Source organism: Microplitis mediator, chromosome 9 (genome assembly GCF_029852145.1).
Source record: "Microplitis mediator isolate UGA2020A chromosome 9, iyMicMedi2.1, whole genome shotgun sequence".
Taxonomy (NCBI): domain Eukaryota; kingdom Metazoa; phylum Arthropoda; class Insecta; order Hymenoptera; family Braconidae; genus Microplitis; species Microplitis mediator.
Genome location: NC_079977.1, coordinates 6,685,827 through 6,700,268, shown reverse-complemented (window position 1 = coordinate 6,700,268; position 14,442 = coordinate 6,685,827). Strand labels below are relative to the sequence as shown.

Here is a 14,442-nt window from a genome sequence, read left to right as displayed (position 1 = left end):
TAAAATTTCTATAATTCGATGAGCTCATCAAACTAATTTTTTATTGAGTTTGATACGCACTACCACGTAGAGATCTGGTGGTTCTTGTTGTTATTAGAGTAGCTTTTAAAATCACGGTTGCACGTAATCGTCTGCTGATTATATGGATTCGACAATGATTTCTGATGATGCCTGCAGACTCTTGGAATGGTTTAAATAATACAGTGTCGTGTTCTTCCTATAGATACATATGTATATATATATATATATATATGAGTGTAGTACGGATAGCTCTCTACCACGGAGACTCTGAGCGGGTTCGTTAGCGAGACCTTGGCACGAGGAACCCTGTCATTATGCGGCTGGTCCTCATCATTCCCCTCTACATCCCCTTTTTACCTCATCATTCTCTACTCACTACACCTGATATACACCAATGTCTTTCCGTCTGTTATCTTATGTTATTTTATTTTATTTTATATGGCTTGCTGCTGGCAATGATGTTTCGTTACTAAAAATCACTACATCCTAGTCTTGAAAACTCGAGTTTAATTTTTAGACTCTAATTTGTCAGTATTAAAATTTATATATTTTAGACCCCGCATGAAAATATCATGTATGGTAAACATATATTAAAAAATATGTTACAGATATAAATATATATAAATTTTGGCCGATTTTATTATATTTCTTTATATGTTTTTTCTTATATGATTTCATATATTTCCGTATAACTTCAATATATTATTTATATATTTGAATACTAATAATTTTAATATATTCAAAAATAAATGATATTTATATATGGAAACAAGAATACATACATAAATCATCATTATATGGTACGATATATGTACCATGTATTTAACTTTATAAATTTTTGTATATTTTTCGATATATAGAACCATATGTCTCCCCATATATGTAAGGATAAATGAAATCTATTCTTTTCTGTCTTCCTCTCTCTGTTATAAGATTCAAACATTGTGTTCAGAATATATATATGTGTGCTAGCTTACAAATTTACATACATAAGTATCAATATATGTAATACATATATGTGCGAACTTATAAGTTTACATATATGATTATAAATATATATAATACATGTATTAACTTATAAACTTACTTATATTATTAATTATATCAAAACTTACTATATTATATATAAGAAAATATATATCGTTTTTGGCCACTTATATGGTCCCTAGGATGTGCCATTTTGAGGCGACTTTTTTTTTCAACAAAAAACGGGCTGAAAACTCAAGGGAAGATAAGAAAAGAAGCCTGTTAAAAGCGGAGCTCTTAATAACAATATTTAGAGGTGCCTATTTCTAATTTTCCATTTCCCATTTAAATAACATGGGAAAAAAATTTTTTATTTTTTTATTTTTCTAGCTCGACATTCGCACCTCATATAAACAAGTCCATAGCATAATCTTGTAGAGATTTTAACGCTCTACAAAAAAGGTCTCTTATCATTTTTTGATAAATCCATCAATTCGAAAGCTATTGGAGCTGGAAGTCAAATCTATAATAAATTTCCAGATCTTTTTACTTTTCCAGCAAAACTATTAGACTTATCAAAAAATGTCACAGGATCTTTTTTATAGACAATTTTATTCCCTACAAATTATTTTCAATGAAGTTTTTTGAAATTCCGCATTGTCTTCTAGTTATTTTCATTTTAATGTTAAGTTCTCAGAATAGATTAGAAGACTATTAGTTTTACGAGCTTGGCATTAAAATGGAAATAATTAGAAGACAATGCGGAATTTCAAAAAACTTCATTGAAAATAATTTGTAGGGAATAAAATTGTCTATAAAAAAGATCCTGTGACATTTTTTGATAAGTCTAATAGTTTTGCTGGAAAAGTAAAAAGATCTGGAAATTTATTATAGATTTGACTTCCAGCTCCAATAGCTTTCGAATTGATGGATTTATCAAAAAATGATAAGAGACCTTTTTTGTAGAGCGTTAAAATCTCTACAAGATTATGCTATGGACTTGTTTATATGAGGTGCGAATGTCGAGCTAGAAAAATAAAAAAATAAAAAATTTTTTTCCCATGTTATTTAAATGGGAAATGGAAAATTATAGAAATAGGCACCTATAAATATTAATATTAAGAGCTCCGCTTTTGCAAGGCTTCTTTTCTCACCTTCCCTCGAGTTTTCAGCCCGTTTTATTGTTGAAAAGAAAAGTCGCCTCAAAATGGCACACCCTAATCGTCCCATATTGATTATATATCTATCATATATGGTATTTTCATGCGGGACTGGGCTAAAAAAATCGACTATTTTTTTTTTTTTTTTTCAATACTGAGAAAATATTGTAGTGATTGGTATCTTAAATTAATATCACTTATACACTACAATGATAACACACTTAAATTAGAAATAATAACACCACAATTAACAGCAGTAAAAGAAAGGTAATCAAAGATATAGTTTATTGAGATACAATGTTTGCTGTTTAACTGTCAATATAAGACTGACTGACTTTAATCGCGCATCTATAAAACAAGAGAAGAAGGCATTTGTTTTCTAGCTATTCAAATATTTAAAAGATCAGTTTCACATTCGTTACAATATTATTCCTGATGACCAAAAAAAATTATTATGCAAGTTTGAGCCGTTAACATTGATATTAAAAGGTGTATCATTACGACTATTAGTTTTTTGACAGAAATTTCATTTTTTACCCAAAACTCGTAAATCATCTATCTGAAAAATTTGAGCAATGTATATTCTTAAAGGAAATTGAATTCCCTACAACAAATCTCTCTTAGTAAATTGACGTAAAATGAGCCGTTTCCTTGTAACCGTGCCTTAAACATTGATTTGTTTTTTAAATTCCATGTTTCTATTTGGGATTTTTGTAACTACTAGAAATATTGAAATTTTTTTTTAGTCAAGATACATATTCTTGAAGGAAATTTAACGCTCTACAAAAAAGGTCTCTTAAAATTTTTTGCTAAATTCACTCCTTCGAAAGTTATTCAGGTTATTGAAGTCGTTTTGATTCAACTTCAACCTTGAATTATTTGGCTGTAAATTAATATTTTGATATCGTAGAAAAAGTTGCGCCATCAATTGATTCCAACAATTTATACCACAAGTGATCCCTACGAATTGATCCCACTTACATCTGATCCCATCGACAATTGATTTTTATCAGCAATTTATTTACATCATTTGACTTTTTATATTTATACCAGTGAATTTTAATTACTCATGTCATAGTAATTAATTAATAATTAATTATTTTATGAAATTGTCTCTGGGATCAGTTGTCTATGGGATCAATTGTCGTGTGATCACTTGTCGAGAACTGGGACCGTGGAAAGATAAGTTTTCATTTGTATAAAAAATCGAAATTAATTTTTTTATTTCAATTTTTTCTCGGCGGTTTTACCAAAAAAAGTTAAAAAAAGTGATCATCAAAAATAAGTATTTTTATAATTAATTTTATTTGAGCCTATAAACTGATACAGAAAAAAAAAATTTTTTTTCGATTTTTATGGCCCGAAATAAGTAAGACCGTATTCTGCATAATTAGGAGAAGGGAAAGGAACAAATGGGCCCTTGAGAGAAAAGTGTTTTTTTCACTAATTCTACTTTTTTTGGCCCTAAAATAATTACTTGGTATAAATTTGATCCTGTCGTAAAAAATAAATTTTAAATGTGAGACAAAATGGATCCACGTTGAAAAGTTAAAAATATGTCACTGTTTTACTCCCTTGTGCTTCTCCGCGTGCAATAGTTGTTTCTTAAATCTCTAATTTCTCACGTAATCAGTGTCGATTGAAATTCTTAAATCATTGAAATTTACTTTCCATAAATTAATAGAATATTTAAAACTGAAAAAAAATTTTAAATGTTAGACAAAATAAGTTTCCTTTAAGGGGTAACGGTAATCGATTTTCAATTCAATTTAATTCATGGACAAACACTGGAAACCTAAAATACAGTCTTTAGTGCTTTTTAAAACCTTCAGAGGGCTAGAAATTTCGTATTTTTGAAAATTCTAATTTGTCTCTAAGAAAAATTGCTTTAAATTCTCAATAACTCTACGAGTGCGACAAAGATAATCCCGTTTATTTTTCTGAGTGCGAGAAAGGGGTCCGGTAGCGTATATTCCTTTAAGAAATTGAATTTTTTTTTAATCCATTCAGAGAAAAAATAACTTTTAGAAATATTGTCTTTTTTTCTTATAAGAAATTATGCTATTGGAAATTTTAAATCTAATATATTTTTAGTGCAAAAATTTAATGACTTCATTCAAAATCATTTTCTTGGTCGAATAAATTTGAGCTCAGCTCGAAATATGCTGATCTTTTTTTTCGGAGTATTATAAATAAATTTCGATTTTCTTCAGTCAAAAAATTAGGTTTCAACTTAAATATGGAATTAATAACGTAATAATTTTTATTTATTTACTACTTAAGAAAATATTGTTTTTACAAAAGTTAATCTTTTTCCAGTGTCTTTCTGATTAAGTTCACTTTTTCCTCCAATGATAAAATGATCCCAACGTGAAATTTTGCTCTGAAAAAAGTTGTTTTGTAAAATCCATTTTATCGATTTCAAATTTATTATTTCTCTCGGTTCTACAGTAAAATATATTTTTAATTATTAATTTCAAAAATTGTAATTAAATCATTTGAATAGAAATGTCGTAAACAATTTCGGCTCGTCAAAATTATCTCACGCAGTTTATGATGCCCCTAAATAAATAATCTTTAAATTAATTCTTGGAGGTTTATTTGACTCTTTATGTGATTTAAATTTATAAAAATTCAGGTGCTCATTTTGCCCCTCCCCCATACCCATACCTAATATTGTTATTTTAAATAATATAAGGTAATTTCAAAATATTTTCTGGGGTCAGATTGATTACAATTGTCAATATTAAGGGGGATCACTAGTGTGACCGGCTGAAAAAACGATGATTTTTGGGAATTTTTTTTAAGCAAACTCCTGCATGGAATGTTTTAATATTTTAAGGACATATTTGTGGATATATAATGAATGCAAGATAAAATTTTTGGACCAAAAAATTCAAAATTCCCCGAGTTATTCACAATTTCCCGCTCAAAAAAAAAGTCTCTACTGCAGTGATAGCGACCTGCGCAGTGCTGGAAATAAAAAAAAACAAAAAGTTTATTAAACTAGAAGGTATTTTTTATATCGTGACCCTCGGGCGAAGAAAAAAATTGAAATGTAACAAAAATGGCGGAGTTTTAAAAAGAAATTACAAATTTTGCGCGAAAATTTGATGATTTTTGACCTGCTAAAATTACATTTTCGGTTCGATCGAAAAACTGGAGGTTCGTGGTACGTAACAATATATATATAAGAAACTGCAATTCGAATCAAATCGATCGGATGCTTTGTTTCGAGTTATAGATGCAGCAATTTTGAAAAATGGATTTTCGCGAACCGTTAAGCGGCTGCTTTTTCAGATGCCTGTAATTCAAAAAAACTATTCGAGATTGCACTAGAAATTTTAGTATGTTATTTTTGAAGGTATAGACTATCGAAATATGCAATAAAAAAAATTGATTTTTCAAAATTTCACTCTGGTGGTCCCTCTTAAAAGTAAAATTTTTTTGTTAACTAAAAATTTTTTTTAAATTCGTGACTAATTAAACAAAATTTTCAATTCAAATTTTACAGCCTAAGTAAATAACCATAAAAGTATTTAGTATACAATTTATTAAATTCTAAACTTAAGAAAAATTTATTTAACATTAAAAATTTGTTACAAAATTTTACTACTGGAAAGTCAAGTTCACAGACTCGTTCTTGAGGAACTTGAGTAGCATTGTCACATATTACATTATTATTTATAACAAAAAATATTTTAAATAGTCAAAGTATTAAAAAAAAAAAAAAAAAAAAAAGTGGTCGAACCTATTATTAGTTGGCACTTCCTTATTTCGTTGAGTGATACAACGGAATAAAAGGTATAGCAGGATAAGAATTAAAAAAAAAGAATAAGAACAAAGACGTGAAGATTTATCGTACGATCTATTCTATTGTCTAACTATACAGGCAACAAGCTGACTTGGGCTTTAACGGTTAAAGAAATCATCGTCATGTACACATTTAACCCTGTTCTACGAAGGGATACCACGTACTAAGCAGTGGAATAAAACAAAGAATAATAACAATAACACCAATAATAATAAGGGAATAAGAATGAGAAGGCTGCGTAAAAGTAACTACAATGAGAGGAAAAACCGCGAGAAGCCAATTGGCAGATTGTCCAATGAATTTCTGAGAAAACAAATCCACAATAAACAGATGGAATTTTTAGTTTTGCGGGTCCATTTGTGTAGGTGGTCTTTGTTTTAAAACTTGCTCAGGCAAGTAACAATAATTTAACGTTAATGACGAGCATCCGAAGACTGAGGCCAGGGTTTAGACCGAGCAAGACCAAGACCAAGATGAGAAATAAAAAGTATCAACATCTTTCTCAATTCAACATTCATAACCGATTATATTTCTATCCTACTTCATCACCCATAAGCCTGCGATTCTTTTCCTTCAACTTCATCATCATCATCATTATTATCATTATCATGTTGGTAATCATCTTCGTCATCGTTTCATATTTTTCGGGTTCCTGTAATTTACGCGCTTGCCTACCGAAACCGTGATGCTGAAAATTGCCATCAGCGCTGATAATTCGTGGAATGAAAAAAAATTTAAAAAGACAATTACCGCTTTTTTTTTATTATCAATTTAAACAGTTAAATAAATCCAATAAAATAATTAACAAAAATAAATAATAATAATTGTTTTTATAATGATAACAATAATAATAATAGCGGTAACAATGGTAATAATACAAACTTCTGTGGTACACTATGCAATTTCAAATTTAAAACGATCCGCCGCACATGATCAAAGCGGCACAATTCTTTTTTCTTTGTCATAGACCTACAGCATCATCATCATAATCATCATCCGGTCCATCAAAACCTTCACTGGCATAGAGACTAGACCGCATTTACTTCCTTTATGGCCGTTAAAAGCCGCACTTGGTTGTTCATAGTCCTAGGCAAACAATAAGATCGATGATGCACCGTGTACCAACGACGTATTGTCCGTCGAAAGAAGTAGGCGGCGTTATGTATGTGTGGCATATTTTTCTTTAGCCATAACTATACCTGTGCCCTGTGCCTGTACCATCTCCTCCTGCTTTCGGATAATGCTGAGGTAAATTAGAGATTCAGGTATTAGGGTTCTCACCCCCGGAAACTCGATAAATAAATAAATGCCTGACATAACAGTAAATTTTTCGATTCTGCTTTTGGGATCTCGAATCTTTTAGTTATCAAGCCAATTCTTTTTTTATGAAATGTGATATTATTCAAGTAATTTGAGCATTCAAGGCTAACTTTGGTGTCGCCAAAGTCAATCATGTGTCTAATTGATACCATGAAATTCCGGCATACGTTTAAAATATTTTATTATAGTTTTTTTTTTACGGTCGCTGCAATACGGAACCTGACTCTACACTCAATAACTGATCAAAAATATAGTGTGACCAATTTCCCCATGGATAGTCTTGGTCTTAGCAGAGTTTGTCGTCGCGTAGTCTACATGAAACGCAAGCACGTCCGAGATCTGTTGATCAGGTGAAAGAGGAATGAAGAGTGACGGAGCGAAATGAGGCTGGGATAAAGAGAGAAGGAATAAGGAATGAAATCTGGTGGGCTTTGGAGTTGAGAGTAGCTTTGGTTTGGTATATAGTTTAAAACTTTAACACTGACTGCAGCAGCACCAGCTCTGACCGTAGCATAAAACAGGGCCCAGTACCCCCACTAAAAGATGGCCGCTCTCTCACTGCTGACGGTACGGGTAGTGGGGAGTGGTGGGGAATAAGGGGCCCGATTGGGTCTGCAGGTGCCGCCATGTCAGTGCATGCCTAACCTCCAAGCCGCGTAGTACGAACGATAGGCCCGACGTCGCGATTATAACATCGTTGTTATATAGATTCATTTAGTATATTTGTATTACGTTATAATTGTTGATTATTTTAAACTTTGATTTGTTAATTAAAGTTTGGTTTCATTGGTTGTTATTAATAGTCAACTTAACTGGCTTTGGAGTACGGGTTTAAAAATATAAACAAAGAAATTGTGTGAGTGACCTCTTACGTGTTAGTGAATATTGTAAATTATTATTATTTTATTTGAAATTTTAGCGGCAATTTTTCAAAATTATTTATATGGATTTTAGTTGTTTATTTTATTATTACAAAGTATGAATTTTGTAATTGTATAAAGTATAAGTGTGTGTGTATCTTGGGTACCATACAAGCTTGTGTCTTTTTTTTCGTAAACGAGATGAAGCGAGATACAGCGACGAGAGCCAGTGAATAAAGGAGAACACACGACACACACGTTCTTCTTGGTTCTTCGTCTTGTTCTTCTTACCTTGTGTGCATACGGTACCTTGAATATCATCTCATACCTAAGATATATACCTTCAAGGTTATAATAAGAGTATATACAACAAGTTATATACATATTTTTCATTTTCAAATTTTGAATTTTGAATATTTGCGCGCGCTGCAAAAAAAAAATAAAACAATTCGCCTATTGGTTAATCACCGGCTATTGGTGCATCAAATGCCATGCGCTCTATGATATTTTTATTGAATGATATATTGTAGACCAATAAAAAGTGATAGATTACTATTGGCTCGTTAAATTTATTAACCAATAGTGAGCGATTAATTTGTGATTTATGTATTTGTAATAAAATGTGTTGTGATTTGTGTTAATGTGAGTGTTTTAATATTTAAATTGTGGTTCTGTGTTAAAAGATCAGTGCGTCATAAGATGATTAAAAGTCGTAAATATTGATTTAAGATATAATAATATAAAAAATTGCATGTGCCACGTGTTAATAAGCATTTGGAAGTTAACATCAGTAATGAAACATACAAGATAATAAAAGTAGAAGAGGAGATGGAGGAGGGGACGATGATAATGGTCGACGGTGGAGGTGGCTGTAGAGGTGTAGTCAGGTTACAATCATCACGAATGATCCAGCTACTGCTTCTCAGCATCCTGATCACGTTATTAACCCCAGGCGTTAATTCCGAGCAAGTACGACACCTTGAAGTATCTGAGAATGCACCACCAGGTAGTAGAGTTGGTTTCATTGACATTGAAGGTCCACCGTATCTCATTGTTCCGGTATCAGGTTCACCGGTTATCAGTGATTTAACTGTTGATCCCGCGACTGGGGAAATAAAAACAAAATTACCATTAGACCGTGAAACGAATCCATCTTACAGTTTTGTTGCGCTACCGCAACGTGGTAATATACGAGTTGTTATCAAAGTTCTAGATGAAAATGATAATGCACCAACTTTTCCAGTCGATCATGTTGACATTGAGTTTCCGGAAAATTCACCGCGGGATGCTAAGCGCGCGCTACCACCAGCAAAAGATCCTGATTTGGGACAGTATTCGACCCAGCGTTATGAAATTGTTAGCGGTAATTATGGTGATGTGTTTAGATTGACGCAACACCGAGGTCGTGATGGAGTTCTTTATTTAGATCTTCAAAATTCGGGTAATCTGGACCGCGAAGCCCGTTCTTCGTATCAATTGATTGTTGAAGCCTTAGACGGTGGCTCTCCGCCGTTAAGATCACGCCTGCGCGTTAATGTTATTGTTCAAGATGTTAATGACAATCCGCCAATTTTTAATCAGACTAGATACACGGCCAGTGTTCCGGAAAATGCAACTGTTGGAACCCCAGTTCTGCAAGTAAATGCCACGGATTCAGACACCGGGAATAATGGAAGAATTGAATACTCAATAAACCGCCGCCAAAGTGATCGTGAAGAAATGTTTCGTATTGACAGTGGAACCGGGATGGTTTACGTCAACAAGGCCTTAGATTTCGAGTCGAAAGAACGCCATGAATTGGTAATTGTCGCCCGTGATTTAGGAGCTCAGCCCCTAGAAGCAAGTGCCTTTTTGTCGGTCTACGTAACTGATGTCAATGACAATCAACCGACAATAACGGTGATATTTTTATCAGATGATGCGACACCTAAAATAAGTGAGAGTGCACAGCCTGGTGAATTTGTTGCCCGTATATCCGTAAGTGATCCCGATTCACGGACTGAGTATTCAAATGCAACAGTAACATTAACTGGCGGTGATGGACATTTCGGTTTAGCAACACGTGATAACATAATTTATCTGGTCGTCGTCGAACGTCCATTAGATCGTGAGGAAAAACCGATTTATGATTTGTCTGTCGAGGCAACTGATGCCGGTACTCCACCATTACGTGCCGTAAGGACGTTCAGGCTCCTGGTAACTGATGTTAATGATAATGCTCCAACTTTTGAACAAGAACACTACGAAGCACACTTGTTAGAAGCTTCTGAACCTGGTACCGCAGTTATAAAAGTTAAAGCGACAGATGTTGATGAAGGTGTTAACTCAGTTATTAAGTATTCATTGAAAAATAGCACGTGGTTTTCTATTGACGAAGATACAGGTTTGATTAGTACAGTGACACATGTGGATTGTGAAACAGATCCATCGCCTAATCTGGTTGTTATTGCCACCGACACAGGCCGTCCGTCTTTGAGTGGGACAGCCATTGTTAGAGTTACGGTTCATGATCTTAATGACAATGAGCCTATTTTTGAAAAACCGCTTTACAATACAAGTGTACCTGAGGATTTGCCTGTCGGACGCTGCTTTATTAAGGTAAACTATCACCAAAATTGCCTAGATCACTTATAGAATAAGATGACACCTTTCCGTTATAAAAATAAACTTCAAACGCAAGCCTTAAATGATAATAAGTCCTTGTTAAAATGTTTTCTCACTAAAGTTTTCATTGTATAATATCCGAAACATCCTCCTTTTATTCTGTTATTCGTTGGTATGTATCGCGTGGCAAAAAAAAACCGTGCGGTCCTAGGGGGATAAAGGAAGAGAGTTAAGTTTTGCAGACTTCTATACACACTACTGCCTTAAAGCGTCGGTAAAATAAAAAAATACGATTCAGGATGAAAGGAGGATGGATAAAAATAATAAATATATGAAAATAAAAAAAAATATGAATAAGTCGACTTGTTCACTGATGGCGAGATGTGGTTGCGGTTGTGACAGAACGGCTGTCATTCATAACCCACTCGTACGTATGTCCTATCGGGTCCCATATCCACGAATCGCGATCAACTTTTAATGTGTGAAAGACAAAGATAAAACATTTATAAATAATCTTAAGTAATAATTAACTTTTTTTTTTATTTTTTAATCCACGCGAGTTTAGATTTTGTCAAATGTGATATCACGGAAATTGCTTAAATAAATTACAACATTTTTCAATCAGGATAAATTTTACATCAGGACCGCACACTCACGCAGTACATATATACTTATATATATTTGTATAATATGAGTTTACGGATCGTTAATGGCCCGGTTGCCACGATATTTTATTGAGTAACTTCTTCGGCAACTCAGCATAGTACAATGCTGATTTATAATTGTTGTCCACTCGGCTGTAATTATTATAATTACAGATTTTTCATCCGACCATTTGCCTTCATATATATTTTTTAATTCTTCTCTCTTGCTCGTAACATTTGAGGTCGGTTTTTAGGCCCCTTCAAAACTAAAAACTCCACCCCTTCATTCGTTCGCGTTTCTCCATCAGCTTTAAAACGAGTTCTTCCTTTTTAAATATATTTCTCATAGACATCAGACATATAGCGAGAATAGTTCTGTAAATAATAATAAAAAATCTATAGATGTTATAAAATGATAGACATTACAAACAATTGTTTGTACATTTGAAATAATTTTAGAAAATTACGGTACGAAATAAAATTGAGGGTTGAAATTTTTACTTTTTCTCAGCAAGTCAGCAATGACTGATCGATTAGGTGAAAAAACATGTACGTGGAGTACAGAGTAGTTAGATATTGTGTATTTGAAGGAAAGGGTTGTATGATACAAAGTGATGACCGTAATGATTCTAACCACTGTCTGACATCTGGCATTAGGCACTCGCCTTTGGAGTGGCAACGCCCGCAGCAATTGTTGCCGTTTACGGCTGCTGCCGTCTCTGATATGCTGACTACGCTATGTAATGCCGTTGCTCTTTTATTCTTGTCTTGTCTTGTCTTGTATCTCTTCTCATTCTATATCCGCAGTACCTTTTATCCTTATCCCTTTACCTCTTATTTCGCTACTCATTCACTCTTGCAGTACCAATAAAATCCTATCTCGCTCTTTTCCTCTCGATCCTCACGACTTGCCTACCTACTACTACTACTACTACTACTACAACTACAACTACTATTACTACTACTACTACTACTACTACTACTACTGATGCCTTTCTCTCTTACATTACATTACACTGGACCGCATTCCAAGTGCGAAGAGCGTTCACGTTGCGCCGGAATCACATGCACTTATATATGTATACGCACTGGTTATTTATTTCGATCAAATTAAATGTTTATTATTTTTTATTCTTTTATTCTGTAAATAAAAATTTTAAATTACTTACATCGATTGAGAACTTACAACGTGTTTTTAATTTTTTTACCTGGGTTTGTTCTATCGGAATAATTATTTATTTCTAAGTATGTATATGTATTTTTAATCTTGGTTCATTGCTGTGGGATTAGTTCGGATTTTATGGATAATTTATATTTTATTTATTATGACCTTGGTACTTATCGACTTCCGGTTTAATTAAAAAATTTTTTGCTGGGATATAAAAAATTTATTTACTAAAAAAATTGCGATAAACTTTTACAGATTAAAATTTAGAAAGGGTAAAAATTTCGAATAAAAAGTTGAATAAATTTAAATTAAAAGAAATTGTTTACACAGTTAGAAATTTTGTGCTAAATTCAACACAAATTGTGTGTTACAAACGGTCTACACAAATTTTTGTGTCAATTCAACACATTGCGTTTGTGTTGATCTTTAACACAAATTTTATGTTAAATAATTGAACACAAAATCTGTTATTTTGACAGAAAATTTGTGTAAATTTAACAGACTTTTCGTGTTAGAATTAACTAATAAATATGAGCACATAATCGAACCAATTCAAGTAAACTGATCTACCCTTAGTACAATTTTTGTCAATTTAGCAGACAATTAGTTCGATTTTCTGTGATTTTTCTAAAAAATGGAGCTATGAATTATCCTCCCGTAAAATGAGAATAAAAAATCATTGAACTTGATCATAAAAATATTAAAGTTATCTATGATTATATTTAATTGTAAATCAATTATAATCCACGTTTCCTTGCAGACAATGCTCCTACAATGCTTTGCTTGGTTACAGTAATGAAGAAACGCGCGAGAGTGTTTAGCTAAACAACACAAATTTTGTGTTAATTTTCGATTAACACAGAAATGTGTTACATTCAGATTTTCTAATCATTTAACATAAAAAATCAGTTAAAGTAAAATAACACAAACGGTTTTTGGTGAATTAACAGATTTCTGTGTTAAAAATCGAAAAAAAAAATTCAACCAAATAATTTTTTAACACAAATGCACAAAATTTCTAACTGTCTAGATATTTGAATTATCGTCTCATTTTTCTTTGCACTACAAAATTGGGAGTGAATTCGAAGTGATTTTAATTACATCCAAATTCACTCCGTCACTCGGAGTCCCGGAGTTTGAAAAAAATCGCTCCCGATCCTGAGTTTTAATATTAAAATAAACTCCTTTTTCGAGTTAATTTCACTCTGAACTGGAATTTAAATATTAAATTAAAATTGCCTTCGGAGTAAATTCCACTCCGAGAGGATTAAATAAATAAACAGTCATCTGCTTTGCATTCACTCCTGATTTACTCCACGTTCACTCCACTAATTTTTTACCGCGTATATTTTTTGTATACAAAAAAAAAACTTATCAGTTTAAGTCCCTTTAAATTTAAAATCAAACTTATTTTCGGAGTTGAAATATCAGGTAAATATTTATCTGTTTTACAAAAAGTAAAAGAAATCCTATGAGTTATTTATTCTCATATATGTATATAAAAATGCATTTGTTGAAGATTTAGTTCCCTTGAGGGTATCTCGTGCTCTTTTCAGCTTCTTATCCACCTTCACTTTGAGTTGCGCTTCGTATCGGTTCAGTATAAGTATGAAAGACAGAATCAAAGAGAGAAGAAATGATCACTCGCATTCGATTTCTGATCGTGTCGATGATCGTACATTCAAACTTGCTGTATTGCATTGAGAGTTACTTCAACACAATCAAAAAACTTCAAGTGGCTTCGCTTATTTTTTTATTTCTTTTTATTTTATTTTTTTTTTCGGCTTCTTCAACTTCTTTTTTAACTTTATCTTCCCTTTAAATTCTTTAAGCCCATTTATATATGTATATAAATATATATATACAAGTATGTGGTAGTATGTAT

General features: G+C 32.3%; 1 protein-coding gene across 1 annotated transcript in view; it reads left to right on the top strand.

Annotated features, from left to right (window-relative positions):
- Positions 1–7,925: 7,925 nt before the first annotated feature.
- The window catches only part of LOC130674126 (protein dachsous), a 191,408-nt gene continuing 184,891 nt past the window's right edge, over positions 7,926–14,442 (top strand). The window contains exon 1 of the mRNA XM_057479383.1: positions 7,926–10,739. Within this exon, the coding sequence (XP_057335366.1) occupies positions 8,970–10,739 (1,770 nt within the window). The 5' untranslated portion in view covers positions 7,926–8,969. The remainder of the gene's footprint in view (positions 10,740–14,442) is intronic.